At 45.0% G+C, this 23,596-nt stretch overlaps 1 protein-coding gene across 1 annotated transcript in view; it reads right to left on the reverse strand.

Annotated features, from left to right (window-relative positions):
• The window catches only part of PKD1L1 (polycystin 1 like 1, transient receptor potential channel interacting), a 131,764-nt gene that overhangs the window by 66,133 nt on the left and 42,035 nt on the right, over window positions 1-23,596 (reverse strand). The window contains exons 21-29 of the mRNA XM_073240006.1: window positions 22,387-22,563; window positions 21,313-21,390; window positions 19,173-19,315; window positions 18,428-18,548; window positions 15,810-15,921; window positions 5,104-5,299; window positions 4,268-4,324; window positions 2,648-2,860; window positions 1,409-1,651 (exon numbers count right to left, since the gene is read on the reverse strand). Coding sequence (XP_073096107.1) covers window positions 1,409-1,651; window positions 2,648-2,860; window positions 4,268-4,324; window positions 5,104-5,299; window positions 15,810-15,921; window positions 18,428-18,548; window positions 19,173-19,315; window positions 21,313-21,390; window positions 22,387-22,563 — 1,340 coding nt within the window. The remainder of the gene's footprint in view (window positions 1-1,408; window positions 1,652-2,647; window positions 2,861-4,267; window positions 4,325-5,103; window positions 5,300-15,809; window positions 15,922-18,427; window positions 18,549-19,172; window positions 19,316-21,312; window positions 21,391-22,386; window positions 22,564-23,596) is intronic.

Raw genomic sequence — 23,596 nt, forward strand, 5'->3', positions numbered from 1 at the left:
AGTAATTTCAATGCTTACTTAAAAAAAAAACACCCAAAAATAAATAGCTGCTGCTTGTAGACAGGAAGGTACAGAAATGCATAGCTGGAGAAGAGAAGCATAGCTGGCCCGCAATACCATCACCCTGGGAAATCCTTTGTGGGGGAGTCACGCTCGAAACTTTTTCTATGCATTGGGCACATACTGGGCACACAATTCATGGCCCATAGTTTTGCAAAATATCCTCTGAAGTCACTAAAAGTCCCTGGTTGATATAACTTACTTGGCTATCTAGATTTATCATAGCTCATTAATGGCCAGGGAACTATATCCCTCTGTTGAAGATTTATGTACTTTTCTACTTGGGTTATCATGATGTTGTTTTGAATAAATAAATGAAACAAAGCATTTTGCTTTCAAAAAAATCTTCTCTCATTTCCTCAGTGCAGATTCCTACAAGTGTCACAATGGGGTACCAGGTCTCAAGGCCCCTGGGGCCAGTGACCAAGTGCTGCTCAGACAGCTTACACCACAGACACCTGCTCACCACCCCCCGAAGTAAGTCTCTTTACAAAACTGCAATTTGTAAGTCAAAAAAGTCATTCTAATTTGTTTCTTTATGGTTCTTTAGTCTGAATTTTTCATACATAGAATTTTTATATGCTAATTAGCCATTTCTATTAGCCTAAAAAATCAAAGTGTCTGCTTTATAAGATGAGCAACTCTCACCAAAATAAGCTGTGCATCATTAATTTGCATTCTTTCATCAGACGTGTATTGGGTGCTCAAGTGAGCCAGGCCCTTGAGCCATGCCTGGGGTACAGAAAATACAGAGAATGCTGGCTCACTGTCCTCCAGTGACCTGTGCCCCCAGGATCACCCATGGATCAGGTGAAATGGGGTTCATGGAGTCACCACACGCTGGCACCAGCCTCCTGACTTCCTCACTCCCACATCACCCAGACTTGGGTCCCCTCTGCTGCCCAGGTACAGTGGCCCCCGTTGCTGGTTCAGCCAGGTTGCACCTGTCAGGTGAGCGTGGAGGGGGCGAGGTCATTCCCAGCAGGTCTTCAGCAGCCCCTTCTCAAGTTTCACTGAGCTAAACTCTTCACTTGATTACAGAAACCAGTGAACCCAAAGTCTCTGACCACCATGCCTGGGCCAGTCACTGTGCCACACACTCCAGCCTACTCAGTCCATGGTCTTGTGGACAATGGTTTGGATGTGGGCCCAGTCACCCCGATACCAGGAATACCTTTCTGCTAAGAGTTTCTTCCAAGAAAAGTGGACATCAGCACGTTTTAACTGGCCCCTCTCTTGTAAGTGAACAGGTGCAAATGTGCCACCTGGTTCCTCTCTTCATTACCAAGTATGGTTACTGAGCTTTCAGGGGGTCACTAGGAGGCACCGGTCGTCTGCCGCACCGTACCTGGCCAGGAGCTGGTGCCCCTGGGTATGGGTTCTTCTTAAAGAACACGAGCTGGCTAATGTAGCACGGGCGTTGTCCTTCCATCCCAGCAGGACTCTGCCTGGCCAGGTCTCCAGGTAAATGCACCTGGACGGAGCCCAGGCTCTGCACAGTGCCCTGAAGGCCATGATGAAGGAGTATGCTGAGCTCCATGTGCCCGGCGCTCATGTGCAGCTGAGGCCCACTGTTTGAAGGCAGGCAGCTCTGAAACAGAACAGGCATCAAATGTTCACCAAACAAAGGAGGAAGCGGTCTCGAATCCAGAGCCAGGGGACAGGTAGAGAATAACTGAGAAAGGAGCCCATCTGGGGGTAGTTCAGACTCGTTTGCCTGAGCAAAGATTCTGACATAAGGAAATGAATGTTGACTAACAGCAAAACACAGTGTTCTGACACATTTTTTGGTGACATTTTATTCCTTTTGTGGCAACTAGAATATTTTGGGTTTCTTAGCCCATCTAAGAGGCACTTGAACACTATGATTATTTTACTACCATGATATTTCACTATCTTGACAATGAACTTGAGTGTAGTGCCTTAGGGCTTACAGCAGGACAGGGATCAGATGCGATTCCAAATATGTTAACTGCTAATCATGGTTGCTATTACTAGATTCAGATAAAGCTTTTATTTATTTTCTAATTGCCCAATTAGAGTTAAACTGGTAGATCTGGACAGGATGGAGGACAAAAGCATAGGAGAGGAGAGACAGATGCTTATCCACCAATTTACTGCTTCTTCAGAGCACTGGCCATTTCCTAAGACAAAAAAACCGATTAATCCCCAAAACAATTTCCCATACTTACTGCAATAGACTTGGTGATTTTTATTTTAGCAGTTGTGTATCATCAGGGCTGCTTTTTAAATTAATGCACATTAAAAATCACCTATATTACTTCCTCCTGCCTCAGAAATCAGAAGGTGAGCTGAGAAATGATGCTTCTAAGTTCAGCACCTTCCCAAACACCCTAAATGGAAATCTATGGAAGCATGAAAGGATGGAACAGAAGCAGAGTTTCATTGGAAACATCATACCCATGAAAAGGAGTCATGGAGTAATTTTGTTTAAAATTCAAAACAAAAATGTTGAAATACTAAATCACCACCCAGAATAATAAAAGTACTTCAGGAACCAATGATACTTGTGGGCTCTAGAAGCAACTGCAAACATTGCTCCCAATGAAGGAAAACCATGACTCACTAACAGTAGGTCCGAGATGACCTTAACCCCTTCCTCCCATATGTAGTCTGCATTCTTGGATTTTCCGTGGTCACAGACTTCCAAGACCCTGGATACGAGAAGGATGAGCTGCAGCGTCTGCTCTCTGTCCACCACAGGCCTCCCCAGGAACGTGCTCGGAGCAAGCAGTGCCCGGGCAAGTTTGAGGATGAGAGCCGAGCTCATGAAGCTTAGCTATATGGAGAGAGGAAAGGTGTAAATGAAATGCTCCCGTGACATACACATCTGCCTATTTCATTACTGTGGAAATAAACACACTGTGTCAGGTCTCAAGAGCACAGGATTCAAGTTCAGGTGTGGTCCTAGCAGGTTACTGGCCAAGTTCGTAAGAGACAATTCCCTCTCAGATCTTCAGTTTCTGACCCATAAAATGACCAAAGAACAACTGCTGTCTATCGGTCCTTTATGCTAAGATGCTGTGTGGCTTGAACCCCAGCAACCACTTCACAAATCCTCTCCCATGCTGGCCAACTACCTTCCGCAGGGCCTCACCCACCAAGACGTTCCATTTCCAGCCATGCAGACCCTCTTCCTGCTCCCCAACCATTGAGGCCATCACCTGATGGTGCACAACCCATTTTCAAACAAGCACTGAAGTGGAGAGAATGGTGCACTGGTATAATATACCCATCCCCCGTGGTAACAATTGTGATTCATTGGAAATAGGTTTTCCCCCATTCACCTTCTAAAAGATATTTAGAAGCAAATCTCAGGCATTATTTGTATCCATGAGCACTTTAGGACATACAGCTGACAGATAAGAACTCTTTCTAAGCACACGCTCACATGCCATTATCATATCTAACAAAATTAGTAAAGGTTCTTTCCTTCCATCTTTTAAAACCAATCTCAAATGCCCAGCAGACAAAGCCCACTGCACCAGGGCAGCGCTTCTGCAGATTTCTAGGACTCATTTATAACTTACAGATTAACACATTTACAGAATGTGTCTATTTCCACTTCCCTGCAGTAAGGGAGCTCCTAGGAGCGCTGGGGTCCAGCCAGCAGTGAGGAGCAGCCAGTGGTAACCAAGGTGACAAATCCTGAAGCTCACATGGAAAGGTACTGCCACCCGTGACCATGGGGCTTGTGCAGCAGCTGCAGTTGTGAGATGGCTTCTGAGCACAGATGGGGTGAGCCCTCGCCAGGAGTGGGGACGCTTTGCCATGGGGACATAAGCCAACTGCAGTGGACAAGGGACTCACAGGGTCCCCTGTACCCTCCCAGAGAGGGTGCATGGAGAAGGCTGGCAAAGAGGAGTAGCTGGAGCTGGGGATTTGAGGAGAAAAGAAGGGGCAAGATGGGAGACCCAATACCATGGATGCACTATAGAGCCACACCCCTGCAGAAGAGCTTATGCCTGGAGTTGCTTCCAATTGTTTCTACTGTGGGTTTTCAAATTTCCATATTGGAATGAAGTTCCTCACCAGGGATTTGGGACGTGTGTTGCTACTGAAATGAATGCTTAGGCAAGTCTTGTTGCTAACTTGGGTGTCACAGTTCTGCATAGGACCTGCTCTAGGGATTGACCTTGTTATTATGCAAAATGCAGGAAAATGCACCACAGAGCAGCAGGCTCACCTTATTAGGGAAGTATAGGAGGTCCCTCAGCAGGCGAACAGAATCCATCACTTCTTCCTGACCAGGAGAAGCAAGAAAACCAACAAAAAGGGGGAAAAAAGGGATGGAAAAAGAAGGTTAGCTTGTCTGCTTTAAGCCATATAATTCAGTTTGCAGATACAAAAATATTCTCCAGGGAAAGCATTAGCTTGGCCAAAGTTCTCCCTACTAGGCAATACTGCTCCTCCTGGCTGGCCAGCCTCCTGCACCCCATCAGGAAAGTAGGAGGGAAGAAGAGACTGGGGGAGAGATGAGGACAACTGTGGGAAAGGTAAGAGAGAAGGAAGGAGGAAGAAACATTATTAGATCAAGTGGAAGCACCAAAACCACTGGAGTGAAGTATGTTCTGTGATGTGAACATTCTCTAGTGGCAAGGATAGGGCAGGTGCTGCAGAAATGCTGTGAGCAGGAACAGTGACATGTGAATACATGGTCGTTTCCTTAGTGGTTACACATAATCATATATTTAAGTCTCGTATATCGTTGTTAACAAGATATCACCAGATTGGATTTACACAGTTTTTTCTTGCAGAGATGTGAGCAGAATTATCTGTAGTAATGACTGACTTCCAAGGTCGTTTGTATAAAGAGCAGCATTTCTTTGTGAAAGGCATGAGCAGGCAAGAAAGGCCACAGCCATGCACCAGAGCCCTGCTGCCTGGCTTCTGGGGCTCATTTCTTGATTGTTGTTTCATAAGCATGAGCAGCACTTGCTGGGAGCTAGCCAGTCACAGGCCCCAACTACATCGTGATTTACAGGTTTACGGACACTGAGTTCTCCCTTCTCTGGGCCATACCTGATCTGTGAAAGCTAATCTGCACACTGAAGAGATCAATGTATCCTGCATTCGTGACCACTGGCCACATGAGGGACTTGTGTCCTCCTTGGCCTGCCGACTCAGGACCCTGGTGACCATGGCGATATAGTTCCTGATTTCCATGTAGCTCCCCATAAGCTGGAGGGTAGACAGGTTTTTCAGGCTGGAATTATATCTGAAGGGAATAGAAGAGTTATCCCAATTGTTCCAACACACAGCAAAATTTCTCAGCCTGCCTACCAAGAGTGTAATGGTATTTGTTATAGAAACACTTCTTGCGGACTGGGGGTCAGGGAAGAAGGAGAATCACTCAAAAGGCAGCTGGTCGGTGCAAAAGAAATTAACAAGACACAGTGAGGGATAATGCCAAAACTCTATAACCTCTTCCACAACCAATGTAAGGACAGGAAGCCAAGCAGAATGAGACAGAAACATCTCGGCATGTGAGGGGACATAGAGCAGATCTAGATCAAGACACCACTGTGGCTTCAGCTTCGACAGGTACACAGGTGTCCCAACAAGCCTAGTTGGTAGTTAGCACCCAGACACACCATAGAGTGGAGATTTACACTGCACTTGGATGACACACCATTATCATTGATTATACACCATGACCAAGTGGAATTTATCTGCAATATAAGAGTGATTAAGTATGAAAATAAGTCAGTGTAATACACTATATTAAGAAGCTGAAGGACAAAACCTACATGATCATCTCAATAGATCTAGAAATGCATTGACAAAGTCCAGCACCCTTTCATGATAAAAACACCTCAAATCTAGGAATACACAGAAGCTTCTTCAACCTAATAGAAGACATCTATGGAGAAGCTTCAACTAACATTACACCAAGTGGTGGAAGACTGAATGCTTTCCAGCCTGGATTGGTAGCAAGACCAGGATTTCCACACCTGTCACTGCTATTCAAACTTGAACTGAAGGTTCTTTCCAGGGCAATTAAGCAAGAAAAAGACATAAAAGTTACCCAGATTGGAAAGGAAGAAGTAAAACTCTTTGTGTTCACAGATGCCATGATCTTATACATTGAAAAATCCTGAGGATTACACTAAAAAACTATTAAAAGCAATAAATGAGTTCAGCAAGGTTACATGATACAAGATTAATATATAAAATTTAAATTATATGTCTATACACTAGCAATAAAAATTCCAAACAAGAAATAATAAAAATAATTCTATTTACAATAGCATTAAAAAGAATAAAATACTTATAATTAAATTTAACAATAGAAATTCCACACTTGTACACTGATAGCTAAAAAACATTGCTGCAAGAAATGAAAATCTAAATGAATGTAAAACTTTGTTCATGGATTGGAAGACTTCACATTGCCAAGATGGCAATATTCCCAAAGTGATCTACGGATTCATACATATCAAAATCCCAGGTGGCTTTTTTTGCAGAAATCAATGAAATAATAACCAGGAGAACTGGAACAACCAAAACAATATTGCAGAAGAACAAAGCTACTGGATCCATGCTTCCTAATTTCAAAATTTACTATGAAGCTACAGCAGTTAAGACAGTATGATACTGGTATGAAGATAGACATAGATTGGTAGAACAGAATTTAGAGTCTAGAAATAAACAGTAACATTTACCGTCAATTGATTTTTGACAAAGGGGCTAAAGTAATTCAATGTGGGAAAAAATATTTTCAACATTCAGTGCTGGAACAACTGGACATCTACATTCAAAATAATGAACCCGGACCCCTACCCCACACCACCCACAAAAATCAATTCAAAATGGGTCATAGAACTCAGTGCAAGAGCTAAAACTGTACATCTCTTAGAAGAAAACACAGAAATAAATATTTATGATCTTAGGTTAGGTGATAATTTCTTTTATTTTTTTTATAATTTCTTAGATACACCAAAACCATGAGCAATAAAAGAGAAGATTAATATATTGGGCTTCATCAAAATTAAAATCTTTTATGCTTCAAAGGACATCACATGCATGAGAAAACATAACCACAGATTGGTAAGAAATATTTACAAATCAGTATCTGAGAAGGGACATGTGTCCAGAACATATAAAGAAATCTCACAACTTCATCATAAAAAGACAAATAACCTGATTTAGAAACAGTATGAATAAACATTTCTCCAAGCAACTGTATTAAGCATATTGGAAGATGCTCATCATCATTTGTCATTAGAGAAATGAAAAATCAAAATCCCAGTAAGATACCACCTTACATGCCCTGGGATTGCTAAGGTGAAAAAGACAGATAATAATAACTGGTGATTATCTGCCGAAGATGTGGAAAAACTGGAGCCACTGGAAAACCATCAGCCACTTTGGGAAATAGTCTGGCAGTTCCTCAAAATGCTAAGCATAGAATTAGTACATGACCCAGAAATTTCACTCCTAGGTACCTGCTGAAGGAAAATGAAAATGTCCTATAGCATGTTGATGGATAATGATTGCAATGGGGTATGTGGGGGGGACTTGATAATATGGGTGAATGTAATAACCACAATGTTGCTTATATGAAACTTTTATGAGATTGTATATCAGTGATACCCTAATAAAAAAAACTATAATCAAAGACCTGAATATAAGTCATAAAACCATAAAACTCTTAGAAGACAATACAGGCAAAAATCTCCTGAATATAAACATGAGCAAATTTTTCCTGAACGCATCTCCTCAAGCAAGGGAAACAAATGCAAAAATGAACACATGGGACTATATCAAACTAAAAAGCTTCTGTACAGCAAAGGACACCATCAACAGAACAAAAAGGCATCCTATAGTATGGGAGAATATATTTGTAAATGACATGTCTGACAAGGGATTAAAATCCAAGATATATAAAGAACTCACATGTCTCAACACCCAAAAAGCAAGTAATCCAATTAAAAATGGGCAGAGGATATGAACAGACAATTCTCCGAAGAAGAAATTCATATGGCCAACAGGCACATGAAAAGATGCTCCACATCACTAATTATCAGGGAAATGAAAATTAAAACCACAATGAGATATCACCTCACACCAGTTAGGATGGCCAGTATTGAAAAGACTAAGAACAATAAATCCTAGTGAGGATGCAGAGAAAGGGGGACCCTCCTACACTGCTGGTGGGAATGTAAGCTAGTTCAACCATTGTGGAAAGCAATATGGAGGTTCCTCAAAAAATTAAAAACAGAAATACCATTTGACATAGGAATCCCACTCTTAGGAATTTACCCAAAGAATATAATTTCTCAAAAAACCTACTTTGGTGGGAGCCAAAATGGTGGCATGAGTAGAGCAGCAGAAATCTCCTCCCAAAACCACAAATATTTTTGAAAATACAACAAATACAACTCTTCCTAAAAGAGAGACCAGAAAACACAGGACAACAGCCCGACTACATCCACACCTGCGAGAACCCAGCACCTCGCAAAGGGGGTAAGAAACAAGCTGTGGCCCAGAGGGACCCAAGCACCCCTCACCCCAGCTCCCGGTGGGAGTAGAGGAGTCAGAGCAGGGAGGGAGAGGGAGCCCAGGACTGCTAATCACCCAGCCCTAGCCATCCGCACCAGAGCGCAGACACACACTGTGTGCGTGGGGTGCTGGAAACTAGGGAAACAGGACAGTAAGACCTGTGAACAGGTGCCTGCAGCCAGCGCCCCTGGGACAAAGAAAAGTGAGTGCTTTTTGAAAGTCTTAAAGGGACCCCACAACTGGATGGAAGCACCCTGGGACACAGCCCAGCAGCTGAGAATCCTGGGGAACTCTGGGCACCCTAAATCCCTGGATAGCAGGGCAGCTTGGAGGCCCCTCACGGAGATAAACAGCCTCCTGGCCATTTCCCCTCTGAAGCAGCTCAGACATATCAGAGCAGCAGCTGGAGGCAGACCACGCGCACAGCTACCATGGAGTTAAACTCCATAGCAGCCGGGCAAGAATCAGAAGCCTTGTCTGCACGCAGCTACCCATCACAAGCTGCTAGAGGTTGCTGTTCTCCCAGGAGAGGAAGGCCACAAACCAAAAAGAAGGGACGTTCTCCCAGCCATCACTTGCGCCAGCTCCGCAAACTATCTCTATCGCCATGAAAAGGCAAAAGAATTTTATACAGACCAAAATCACAACCCCTAAGAAGGAGATAGACCTAACCAGTCTTCCTGAAAAAGAATTCAAAATAAAAATCATAAACATGCTGATGGAGCTGCAGAGAAATATATAGGAGCAATGGGATGACATTCAGAGGGAGATTACAGACATCCAGAGGGAGATTACAGAAGCGAAACAATCTCTGGAAGCATTTATAAGCAGAATGGATAAGATGCAAGAGGCCATTGATGGAATAGAAACCAGAGAACAGGAACGCATAGAAACTGAAGCAGAGAGAGATAAAAGGATCTCCAGGAATGAAACAATATTAAGAGAACTGTGTGACCAATACAAAAGAAACAATATCCGCATTATAGGGGTACCAGAGGAATAAGAGAAAGAAAAAGGGACAGAAAGTGTCTTTGAAGAAATAATTGCTGAGAACTTTCCCAAACTGGGGGAGGAAATAGTTGCTCAGACTACAGAAGCACACAGAAATCCCAACAGAAGGGACACAAAGAGGACAACACCAAGACACATAATAATTAAAACGGCAAAGATCAAGGACAAGCACAGAATATTAAAGGCAACCAGAGAGAGAAAAAAGGTCATCTACAAAGGAAAACCCATCAGGCTACCATCAGACTTCTCAACAGAAACCTTACAGGCCAGAAGAGAATGGCATGATATATTTAATGCAATGAAACAGAAGGGCATTGAACCAAGGATACTGTATCTAGCACGATTATCATATAAATATGAAGAAGGGATTAAACAATTCCCAGGCAAGCAAAAGTTGAGGGAATTTGCCTCCCACAAACCACCTCTACAGGATATCTTAGAGGGACTGCTCTAGATGGGAGAACTCCTAAAAAGAGCACAGAACAAAACACCCAACATATGAAGAATGGAGGAGGAGGAATAAGAAGGGAGAGAAATAATCATCAGACTGTGTTTATAATAGCTCAATAAGTGAGTTAAGTTAGACACTAAGGTAGTAAAGAAGCTAACCTTGAAGCTTTGGTAACCACGAATCTAAAGCCTGCAATGGCAATAAGTACGTATCTTTCAATAATCACCCTAAATGTAAATGGACTGAATGCACCAATCAAAAGAGACAGACTAATAGAATGGATAAAAAAGCAAGACCCATCTATATGCTGCTTACAAGAGACTCACCTCAAACCCAAAGACATGCACAGATTAAAAGTCAAGGGATGGAAAAAGATATTTCATGCAAACAACAGGGAGAAAAAAGCAGGTGTTGCAATACTAGTATCAGACAAAATAGACTTCAAAACAAAGAAAGTAACAAGAGATAAAGAAGGACACTACATAATGATAAAGGGCTCAGTCCACCAAGAGGATATAACCATTATAAACGTATATGCACCCAATACAGGAGCACCAACATATGTGAAACAAATACTAACAGAATTAATGGAGGAAATAGAATGCAATGCATTCATTTTGGGAGACTTTACCACACCACTCACTCCAAAGGACAGATCCACCAGACAGAAAATAAGTAAGGACACAGAGGCACTGAACAACACACTAGAACAGATGGACCTAATAGACATCTATAGAACCCTACATCCAAAAGCAACAGGATACACATTCTTCTCAAGTGCACATGGAACATTCTCCAGAATAGACCACAAACTAGGCCACAAAAAGAGCCTCAGTAAATTCCAAAAGATTGAAATCCTACCAAACAACTTTTCAGACCACAAAGACATAAAACTAGAAATAAATTGCACAAAGAAAGCAAAAAGGCTCACAAACACATGGAGGCTTAACAACATGCTCCTAAATAATCAATGGATCAATGACCAAATTAAAATGGAGATCCAGCAATATATGGAAACAAATGACAACAACAACACAAAGCCCCAACTTCTGTGGGACTCAGCCAAAGCAGTCTTAAGAGGAAAGTATATAGCAATCCAGGCACACTTGAAGAAGGAAGAACAATCCCAAATGAATAGTCTAATGTCACAATTATCGAAATTGGAAAAAGAAGAACAAATGAGGCCTAAGGTCAGCAGATGGAGGGACATAATAAAGATCAGAGAAGAAATAAATAAAATTGAGAAGAATGAAACAATAGAAAAAATCAATGGAACCAAGAGCTGGATCTTCGAGAAAATAAACAAAATAGATAAGCCTCTAGCCAGACTTATTAAGAGAAAAAGAGAGTCATCACACATCAACAGAATCAGAAACGAGAAAGTAAAAATCACGACGAACCCTACAGAAATACAAAGAATTATTAGAGAATACTACGAAAACCTATATGCTAACAAGCTGGAAAACGTGGAGAAATGGACAACTTCCTAGAAAAATACAACCTTCCAAGACTGACCCAGAAAGAAACAGAAAATCTAAACAGACCAATTACCAGCAAAGAAATTGAAGAGGTAATAAAAAAACTACCCAAGAACAAAACCCCTGGGGCAGATGGATTCACCTCAGAATTTTATCAGACATACAGAGAAGACATAATACCCATTCTCCTTAAAGTTTTCCAAAAAATAGAAGAGGAGGGAATACTCCCAAACTCATTCTATGAGGCCAACATCACCCTAATACCAAAACCAGGCAAAGACCCCACCAAAAAAGAAAACTACAGACCAATATCCCTGATGAACGCAGATGCAAAAATACTCAACAAAATATTAGCAAACTGAATTTAAAACTACATCAAGAGGATCATACACCATGACCAAGTGGGATTCATCCCAGGGATGCAAGGATGGTACAACATTTGAAAATCCATCAACATCATCCACCACATCAACAAAAAGAAGGACAAAAACCACATGATCATCTCCATAGATGCTGAAAAAGCATTCGACAATATTCAACATCCATTCATGATAAAAACTCTCAGAAAAATGGGCATAGAGGGCAAGTACCCCAACATAATAAAGGCCATATATGATAAACCCACAGCTAACACCATACTGAACAGCAAGAGGCTGAAAGCTTTTCCTCTGAGATTGGGAAAAAGACAGGGATGCCCACTCTCCCCACTGTTATTCAGCATAGTACTGGAGGTCCTAGCCACAGCAATTAGATGAAACAAAGAAATACAAGGAATCCAGATTGGTAAAGAAGAAGTCAGACTGTCACTATTTGCAGATGACATGATATTGTACATAAAAACCCTAAAGACTCCACTCCAAAACTACTAGAAATAATACTGGAATTCAGCAAAGTTGCAGGATACAAAATTAACACACAGAAACCTGTGGCTTTCCTATACACTAACAATGAACTAATAGAAAGAGGAATCGGGAAAACAATTCCATTCACAACAGCACCAAAAAGAATAAAATACCTAGGAATAAACCTAACCAAGGAAGTGAAAGACCTATACCCTGAAAACTACAAGATACTCTTAAGAGAAATTAAAGAGGACACTAACAAATGGAAACTCAACCCATGCTCTTGGCTAGGAAGAATTAGTATCGTCAAAATGGCCATCCTGCCCAGAGCAATATGCAGATTCAATGTAATCCCTATCAAATTACCAACAGCATTCTTCAATGAACTGGAATAAACAGTTCAAAAATTCATATGGAACCACCAAAGACCCCGAATAGCCAAAGCAATCCTGAGAAAGAATAATAAAGTGGGGGGGGGGGATCTCGCTCCCCAACTTCAAGCTCTACTACAAAGCCACAGTAATCAAGACAATTTGGTAGTGGCACAAGAACAGAGCCGCAGACCAGTGGAACAGAATAGAGACTCCAGACACTAACCCAAACATATATGGTCAATTAATATATGATAAAGGAGCCATGGACATACAATGGGGAAATGACAGTCTGTTCAACAGATGGTGCTGGCAAAACTGGACAGCTACATGTAAGAGAATGAAACTGGATCACTGTCTAACCCCACACACAAAAGTAAATTCAAAATGGATCAAAGACCTGAATGTAAGCCATGAAACCATAAAACTCTTAGAAAAAAACATAGGCAAAAATCTCATGCACATAAACATTAGTGACTTCTTCATGAACATATCTCCCCAGGCAAGGGAAACAAAAGCAAAAATAAACAAGTGGGACTATATCAAGCTGAAAAGCTTCTGTACAGCAAAGGACACCATCAATAGAACAAAAAGGTATCCTACAGTATGGGAGAATATATTCATAAATGACAGATCTGATATAGGGTTGATATCCAAAATATATAAAGAGCTCACATACCTCAACAAACAAAAAGCAAATAATCCAATTAAAAAATGGGCAGAGGAGCTGAATAGACAGTTCTCTAAAGAAGAAATTCAGATGGCCAACAGACACATGAAAAGATGCTCCACATCACTAATTATCAGAGAAATGCAAATTAAAACGACAATGAGATATCACCTCACACCAGTAAGGATCGCCACCATCCAAAAGACAAACAACAACAAATGCTGGTGATATTGTGGGGAAAGGGGAACCCTCCTACACTGCTGGTAGGAATGTAAATTAGTTCAACCATTGTGGAAAGCAGTATGGAGGTTCCTCAAAATGCCCAAAATAGAAATACCATTTGACCCAGGAATTTCACTTCTAGGAATTTACCCTAAGAATGCAGGAGCCCAGTTTGAAAAAGACAGATGCACCCCTATGTTTATCGCTGCACTATTTACAAAAGCCAAGATATGGAAGCAACCTAAATGTCCATCAGTAGATGAATGGATAAAGAAGATGCGGTACATATACACAATGGAATATTACTCAGCCATAAGAAAAAAACAGACCCATTTTGCAACAACATGGATGGAGCTAGAGGGTATTATGCTCAATGAAATAAGCCAGGCAGAGAAAGACAAGTACTAAATGATTTCACTCATATGTAGAGTATAAGAACAAAGGAAAACTGAAGGAACAAAACAGCAGCAGAATCACAGAACCCAAGAATGGACTAATAGTTACCAAAGGGAAAGGGACTGGGGAGGATGGGTAGGAATGAAGGGACAAGGGCAAGGAAAAAGAAAGGGGGCCTTACAATTAGCATGTGTGTATAGTGAGGGGGGGTATGGGGAGGGCTGTGCAACACAGAGAAGACAAGTAGTGATTTTACAGCATCTTACTACACTGATGGACAGTGACTGTGAAGGGGTATGTCGGGGGGACTTGGTGAAGGGGGGAGCGTAGTAAACATAATGTTCTTCATGTTATGGTAGATTAATGATACCAAAATAAAATAATAAAAAATAAAAATTAATATAATTTCTCAGATTCAAAAAGACATATGCACCCCTATGTTTATTGCAGCACTATTTACAATAGCCAAGATATGGAGGCAACCTAAGTGTCCATCAGTAGATGAATGGATAAAGAAGAGGTGGTACATAAACACAATGGAATACTATTCAGCCATAAGAAATAAACAAGTCCTACTATTTGCAACAACATGGATGGAGCTGGAGAACATTATGCTCAGTGAAATAAGCCAGGCAGAGAAAGACAATTACCAATGATTTCTCTCATTTGTGGAGTATAACAACCAAGCAAAACTGAAGGAACAAAACAGCAACAGACTCACAGACACCAAGAAGGAACTAGTGGTTACCGAAGGTGAGGGCTAGGGGAGGGTGGGTGGAGAGGGAGGGAGAAGGGGACTGAGGGGTATTATGATTGGTACACATGGTGTGGGGGGGATCATGGGGAAGACAGAGTAGCACAGAGAAGGCAAATAGTGACTCTGTGGCATCTTACTACACTGTTGGGCAATGACTGCAATGGGGTATGGGGGGGCATGATAACATGGGTGAATGTAGTAACCACATTGTTTTTTCATGTGAAACCTTCATAACAGTGTTTATCAATAATACCTTAATAAATAAATAAATAAATACCCCCCTCAAAAACTGTAAAAAAAGGAAAATGAAAACATCCATCCACACCTATGTTCATAATAGTGTTATTTATAATTCCAGACATGAAAACACATTAAATGTCTATCAACTGATGAATAGATGAACAAAGTGTGTCATGATATCCATGAGACAGTATTACCTAGCCATAAAGGGAATGAAGTCATAACAATACTGTAACATAGGTGAACCTCAAAAACATTACACTGAGGGAAACAAGCCAGTCACAAAAGACCACATCAGGTATTATCCCATTTGATGGAATGGTGGGCAAGTCTGTGGACAGGAAGCAGGTGAGTGGTGAGCTGGGCCCAGTGGGAGGAATGTGGGTCCTGGAGTAAGGAAGTGCCTGCTCCCGAGTACAAGGATTTTGGGAAATATTGTTAGTGTTCTACAACGAGATCAATGATTATGGTTGCACAAACCTGTAAGGGTACTAAGAGCCAAGAGACTGTTCACTTTAAATGGTGAACTGTATGGCATGTGAGTGACATCTCAATAAAACTGCTTAAATGACAGAAGAAAGTACTGTATAGGCTCTGAAGCATGTGCAGAAATGCCATGCATGGTTGAGCTAGGATAGTGATGGCAGAGCCTTGGCTATTTCTTTTGCCCCCCCCCAAGAAGGAGCGTTCCCAGGAGCCACTGTTCCCTCCGCCTTGTTGCTGACCTGGTCCCACTCCCAAGGAAGCGCAGACCTGCTGCGGGGGTCTCTGTGGGTGTTACTCACACATCCTCGCCTGGGCAGTGATTCCCATGGAAACGGGGCAGCACGGTCACGGCCACAGCACACGGCTGCACCTGGAAGCCCTCGCCATCTGTGATCTCAGTGGATACCAGGACTGGAGAGGGAACATGGCAGACGGTCAGCCTGGACCACAGCTGCAGAGATGCTTATTTGCATGCTGAGATCAACTGAGGGACAGGAGGTGGGCTCCATCCAAGTCCAGAGATGAAATTGTAAACTAGGCTCCCTCTGTGAGGGCTTATATTGTGGAAGCCAACCACATGACAAGCAGACTCTGCTGGGCTGACCCACGCACCCAGGTTGGTGATGGGAGCCAGACATGCAGCTCTGCCCCTCGGCAGACCCAGCATCCAACGCAGACTCTATGCAGCAGGATGGGGTATGCCGGAGGGACAGGGAGTGCAGAAGTGATGCTGTGCACCAGAGGAGCCAGGGAATGGCTCACTCCCAGGGCTCAGGTGTTCATTCACCTGACCTCCCCAGGGGAACAGAATGGCCCCGCCTCAAGCTCCTCCCCACCTGCTCCAGGGTAGCCACTAGAAAGGTGGTGAGAGCTCAGACAGGTAGAACCAGGGCAGTAGAGGCCCAGAGAATGAAATACAGACTCCTCCACAATGGAGTATTGGGGGTAGGGGTGGTATTTTCAGTACAGAAATGTGGCAGGTCTAGAGAAAGGCAGAGAATCCTCCCTGCAGAGGGTCTGCATGAAGACAAAGGAGCATTGCAGGATGGGGCTTTGTGGACTCATGATCTCCCTATGACAGGGCCCAGGGCTGGGGTGGGGCACCCGCACGTGACCCTGATCATGAAGGGCCGAGGGTCCAGTCATGTGCACCACATAGGAAGAGTGAAGCACAGGTGTACCAGGAGTCCTCGTAAAAATACTCTCAACCCGAAACACAAGGCCAAGGATCTGGGACTTAATTTTGAAGGCCAGTAGTTTCCAAGATGTGGTCCCTGGATGCGGCCACCCAGTCACCTATTCAGGCTGATTCTGGGCTCCTCCTTCTCCCCAGGATTCTGAGCCAGTAGCTATTGGGTGGGTTCCCCTCCAGCTGCAGGAAAGCTGCAGTCTATCAAGCACCTGGGGAGTCTGCTGCAGACAGCACTGGCCCTCTGAACCTGTTCTGCTCAGGTTTACACTCACAAACCTTGAGTCCAGCTGTTCCCAGAAAGGACTGCATTGATGTGGACAATTACAAGTCATTGTGAATGCACTGGGAATGGTCTGAGTGATGCCATTCACCCTGACACTGCTCTGGGACCATGGCCTGAAATTTGGATCTATGCATTCATGTTCAGAAATCCTTCCCATGTTGAGCTGAAGCCCTAGAGTCCTGTGCTTGGACGTCTGCCCAGCTTGCAGCCTGCAGGTCCATGGTGGCCCAGGTCCCATGTGCCCCTGCAGGCAGCAGTCTGATGACAGGCACTGCCAGGTCTGGACAGAAGTGACTGTCACTTAGGAGTGACGCCCTGGCCATTTTGGCTCCCCACCTATATGACTGCTCTGACCCAGCTCTCGAGACAGGGCTTCATGTCCATCTGCAGGATGTGGGGAGACCTGGGTGGGCACCAGTTTGAGGAAAACTTCCAGAGGACAGAAGCTGGGTGGAATTTCAGTCTTGAAGAATTTATGAGTCAGGCTTGTGGAAACCACTTTCGTCTGTCCCTGCAATGTGTGCCATGCTGGCCTGACACAAAACAGATGGGCCTGCTGAATGGGTACAGAGTGACTTGCTCAGAACACTTTTGCTCGGCATCACTGACTGCACCCCAAAGAGGGTGCAAGTGTTTCTAGGGGAGTCAGCAGGGTTTCCTGAAGAGATACCATTTTAGCCGGGCTTAAAGGAGAAGAGAGGCTTAAGTAAACTGGTGGCTGAGCTAGTTCAGACTTTGGGCTGAATTAATCTCACCCACCCAGATCAAAGAAACATCTAGATCAGTTACTCTCAACCTCACCTGAACTCAGAATCATCTGGAAGCTTAAAAACACCCTCACCCCCAAAGGCTCACTGAGGTGGTTGTGTTCTGTAGATTGAGACCCTTTCCTAAGGGCTGTGTCTAGATAGCTCAGCTGGGGCCCAGGGGTTGGTGCAGAGCCTGGCGCACCACAGCCATGGGGTAGAGGGGAAGTCTGTCCACACCAGGGCTCTTTTGTTCTAACACCAACATATACTGACTCAACACCCCTTTGCCCCCACGATTTCTTATTGGCGGGAGCACATGATTTGGTTTCATCTAGGAAAAACACCAAATTCACCAGATGCCATGTATCTCATTACTAAATAAAGGACAGCTGGTCTCAGATATTTAATATATATGCACAAAATGTTCTTTGACATTGTATAACTTATATTATATTTCAGTTATATAATTTAAGATACAAAAGATTAATTTATTTATATTACTAATGTCCTTTCTGCACCAAAAAGTAGGTAATCAACCTAAACTAAAATGTATTAAACATATTGGGATGAATAATTAAGACCTTTACTTTCTAGATACACAGTTGAACAATTCTCAGTTTTGGGAATCCAGGGGAAAAGGTCTAGCACCACAGGTAAGCATAGCCAGTAACCTGAATCCTTGCCAGGACTTACCTTTGTAATTGTCCAGGGGCTCTCCAGCTGGCAGCATAAAGTAATACTGGGTGTCTCTCCCGTGGTACAAAGTGTGTTTGGAAAGGTTTCCTATCCGGTAACTAAATTCATAATGGAAGTCCTATCATCCATTCCATAGAGAGCAAAAGAGAGTACAGATAAACCATTATATCCCAGTAAATGTCACCACCTGCATTCTTCACTCTACCTGAGGGTGTTGTTTACACCTAAGAGCATAGGGCATGGACTATGGGGTATGGCTACATGTCCCCAAATGTGCATGCATGCAGGGTGACTCACCTCCAAGGCCCCCTTTCCAAACAGCCCAGAGGACCCCACACCTATGGTTGTCTGTCACTCAGGGTTCTGTGCTCTCCTGGCCTTAGGACATCAGAAGCACAGACAGTCTGGGCCTCTCCAGGGTGATGGGGATGCAGCTACCCTCCAGTGCATACTGGGGGACACACAGATGGGAGCAAGGACAGGCTCTCAGTGTCAGAGCAGGGCATCTGACCTGGGCCTTGAGTAAGGACTAGAACCTGGCCCTCTCAGGAGGCACATGGGTAATTTCTGAGAAGGAGCAGCTAGCAGGAGGGGCAGGAATAGGTCTGCATCTACACTGGCAGACAGAGGAAAATCCCCTGACACTCTGGCCTCCCAACCAGGATTCAGCTTTGCACCCATCATGCAGAGAGCGGGCCCCAAGCCCCAAGGTGCTGCCTTCAGTCCTCGAGGTCAACAGTACCGGTCTCCCCGACGCGCAGAAAACACTGAAGACAGTGTGTGCCTCCAAGCCACGATGGGGCTGCACCTGGCAGGCCACGTCCCGCGGGGCTCCACTGAGTGTCAAGTAGAGCTGAGCTTTCCCAAGGAATCTGTGCTTCAAAGCTACAGAAAGGATGACATGGAGATTAAACCCACGCTGGAGACTATACAGCCACACGACTGGGCTTCTACAGCACAAAACTACATGATTCTCAAGGGGGGTCCCCAGACAAGCAGCATAAGCACCCCTGTGAACTTGCTAGGAATTCAGATTATTGGGCCTCACCTTAGACATGAGGGATCAGAAAGAGGCTGAGACCCATCCACCATCTTCCAGGGGCTGTCAACTGTGGGGCACCCATTAATACAACACATATTTCCTGGGCACTTGCTATGCAGGGCAGCCTCACTCTAGCCCTGGGAGACCCACATGGACAAAAGAGACCAACTCCCTACCAGGGAGTCAGACGACCACCCCGACAGAAATCAGAGTCTAGGCTAGAAGACACTAACAGACACATCACTCCTGCTAATAAATCCTCTCCAGTCTCCTGGGTTCCCATAAAGCCTCATCCATGAGCACCTGTAAATACAGCTTTGAATTATAGTGTGGATACAATTTTATATTTTGTTTTTATTAACTGAATCAGTATCAGAAATATTTTCCTTGTTGCCATCTAGTGTTCAAAATCCCAGCTGTATGTAGATGAGCTCTGACACGCATAAATATTATTCCCCAACCACTAGACATTTTCCATTTTTGCTATTGTTAAAACCCCATAAAGATGATTCTTAACATAAAAGGATTTTTTACTTCTGATGTCTTTTTCTTGAGATAATTACAGGAGTAAGATTTCCATGTTTAAATGGGTGAAAATGTTGATGTTGAGGATGCTCCTCATCATGGTGCCAGCAGGTGCCATGGCTACGTGCAGATGCTGTGCTGTGGCATCCACATTGTCTTAGTCAACAGCCAGGCTCCTGGGAGACACACCCTGTCACAGCAGGGAAATCAAATAGGAAGGGGTGCCACTTGTGCCGAGCTGACCAGTAAGTCCCTGCACTCTTAGGGTGAGTCGTACTGGACTGGCCCAGGGCCTTGGGGACAGAATGGGTACCCCGCAGCTACCACAGGAGAGCACCGGTGCCCTGGAGGGCCAGCTGTGAGCAGGAGGGTGCTGCTGTCCTGAGAGTGGGGCTCACCAGACTTCTTCCTGCAGCTGAGTCTTCCCTGCCCGGCAGGAGTGTGGCCCATCTGTGCAAATGGCCTCTACCCTCAAATTTCACAGCAAAAGAGAAAGCTAGCCACAGATTTGCTTTGTACTGTTTTTGTCTCTCTTGTGCCAAAAACAGGACCCAGAGCTCTGTTTCCAAATGCACAGTGGAGGGCAGGAGGATGCGTGCAAAGATAACAGAAAAAGCAAGGGTCAGAGGGATCCCGGGGACCTTGCTGAGTACCACCACTGGGTTTTCAGAAGGAAGGTAACCTGTGTTTCCCACTTGGTGACATGAAGTCAACATGAATTGCAAAACTGGAAATGCATGACAGGTTTTAGTCAGTGCACAATGTGGACCCTGAACCAGAGCCATCTGCAGACACAAACTGCTGAATGCTCTGTACTTGTCTATGGAACTGAAAACCTCTAGAAAGGGGGGCAAAGTGTCTAAAATTACCCAAAAGGAAGCTGTCCGACTGAGTCATGTAGATGTCAAAAGGAACGTGGAACAATGCACAGGGTTACCATGTGGTGAATTTAAATCAACATTGACTCCACAAAACAATAGAACACATGTGAAGTTTTAAATATCTGTAGAAATGATTGACCAATTTGCAGGGAAGGAATCGACTCAAGCAGTTGTCTAGAACAAATGAAATACACGTGTAATTTTAAAAAATGGGAACTGTTTGCACCTTCACCATGACCTAGACACCCGCCCAATCCATAGGGTCAGGAACACATGAGGAAGTAACCAGGAGCAGAACAGTGACAGGGGAAGGAGGTGGGCAGAGCACTCCACAACCCCAGCCCGCAGGAGGTAGACGCGACTGCAGTTCCAGGAGGAAGCCGAGTGAAGGCAGGCGCAGATCACCCAACACCAGGTCCAGCCGCGAGACGTACCTATAGAGGTTTGCAGGACGTATGTCTCTCCGGGGCTGAGTGAGTAGGGCTTTATTGTCACAGTTTGTCCTGTGATACCTATGGAAAAGGGGGACTGTGGGAGCAGTCATCAGAGCTCCCAGAGGGCAGGAGGCCAGTGATCCCTTGGGAAGCGGTTAACCATGCCTGTCCTCATGGAAGTGCCATTGGTTTGCGTCACCTGCCCTCACAGAGCTCAGGGGTCAGGTGCAGGCCTCCACAGCCAACAGAGGGACAGTAAGCAGGCACCAATGATCTGGACATCACCCTTGGTTCCCAGGCAATGAGAGCACTGCTAAGAACTTACTTTATGCAGTTAAAATTGGGTTCAGTGCATAAAAGACTTGGCTCTTATAAATTGATCCATGGAGTATGATTAAGGCTTTTCAAAGCAATGTTTAAGTCTTTGCGGGGTTGTGAACAACTTCCTAAATCTGGGTGTGGCTGGTGACCAGGGTGACTAGGTGGCTTCCTCAGCAGGTAGGGGCAGACCCTGACAACAGGAGAGCCCCCAGATGCAGGCTGATGGTCTGAACAGGGGCAGTTTAAGCCTCATGGTTTTAGAACCACCTTTTCTGAAAAACTTGAGGGAAGGGGAGCAGGCAATGAACTGACCATGAGACCCAGAGCCTCTGTGAGGTGACAATCATGTCACCACAATAGGTGGTTAGGCACTGCAAGCAGTGTCCATCACAAATTCAACCACTCATGGGAAACCAACACCAGGCCAGTTGTGGGATGCTTGGTCTGTGCTGGGAAAGGTGTGGCCAAATCTGCACAAAAAGGCTTCCAAGCACCAGTGCCCTGGGCCTTGCACAAGCCCAACAGGGCCCTCCCCTTGGACTAGAGACAGGGTGCTCCTGGCAGCCACAGAAGCAGATTCTACAGATTCTACCTGGAGTGACAGGGCCTCAGCCCACAGCCCACAGAGGAATAAGCACAGAAGATAAGGTACCATGACCTCAAATACTTCTATGAAAAGGAGAAGTGGCAGAAGAGGTTGAAGGGCTGCTGTCCAGACCCTCCCAAGACAGCTGTGCATCCTGGCATGCCTACCAGAGGAGGTGTAGCTGCGGAAAACAGCTCTGCTGACCAGGGACTTGGGCCAGTCAACCAGGAGGGTGGGCCTGGCCCCAGCTGTGGGGAGGAAGGGGACCAGCAGGTTGTCCCCCTCCTGGAGGCTCTCATCAGCGTGCACACTTGGTCCTGACCCCAGAAGGTTGATGTTGGTCCCTAGGAAGACAAACCAAGCAGTGGGTGGTGAGGGAAATATTCACCAGGACCTAACAGCACTAGGGCTCAGAGTCAGTATCAGTAACTAATTTCACTATTGCTGGATCTTGTATCTAAATAACCTCCTCAGGACTAAACATGTTCAAGAGCTGAACTTCATCATCCTGTGACTGGCGTGCAACTGCCCCCATTTACTTGGCAAATGTGCATCCAGGCCTGCCCAGCCCAGGTACCAGCCTAGGGACCTGAGATGCAGCAAAAAGCCAGAGCAACAGAGGCCATGCAATCGGGAATCCCATGTGAGCGAGTCAGGAAAACAAACAGGACGCACCGCTGGAAGTGCCCTCAGCCAGGGGAGGACAGAGACTGTGAGGAAAGGCAGCAGGTGTTGGAGGACATGGGGGCATTGGGAGGGGCCATGTTAGAGGCGGTGCTCAAGCTCCCTCTGGGAGGGCTCAGAGCAGCCTTGCAGGGGATCCTCAGGGATTATCTGAGGTGGCTGGGGGGAGTGAGGGCCAGAGGGCAGAAGCACCGTGGAGAAACTGCCCTCGGCTGTCACTCGAAGTGTGGTGGAGGCCATCCCAGAGGAGTGGCAGTCCGGTGTGTGGTCCTGGAAGTCAGCGGCTGTGGTGCAGTCACACGGCTGCAGGCAGCAGGAATGGAGGCCGACAGCAAGGGTCCCCACAGCCCAGGCGCAGAGGCTGCTGGCCCCACTCAGGGGAAGCTAACATGAACCTCCCAGCCAAGTGACCAAGCCAAGGCACAGTGAGGGGACCAGGTGGGCTGGGGGCCAGATGGGCTCAGGAAGGTGACCTCGTGAATGTCATGCTCTGTCTTCACTCCATGGTTTTTACTGAACACCTGTGGTGAGTTCAAAAGGTGGGCAGGTGAACAGGAAGGGGCATGGGTGGCCTGAGGACACAGGTGTAAACCTGCCGTGGAAGCATCTTTGAGGAGCTCAGAGGAGGAGGGGCAGGCACGGGGGGAGTCCAGCAGTCCCACAGCCACCTCCTTGAAACACAGGGACAGCTTA

The sequence above is a fragment of the Manis javanica genome, chromosome 6, assembly GCF_040802235.1.
Source record: "Manis javanica isolate MJ-LG chromosome 6, MJ_LKY, whole genome shotgun sequence".
Taxonomy (NCBI): Eukaryota; Metazoa; Chordata; class Mammalia; order Pholidota; family Manidae; genus Manis; species Manis javanica.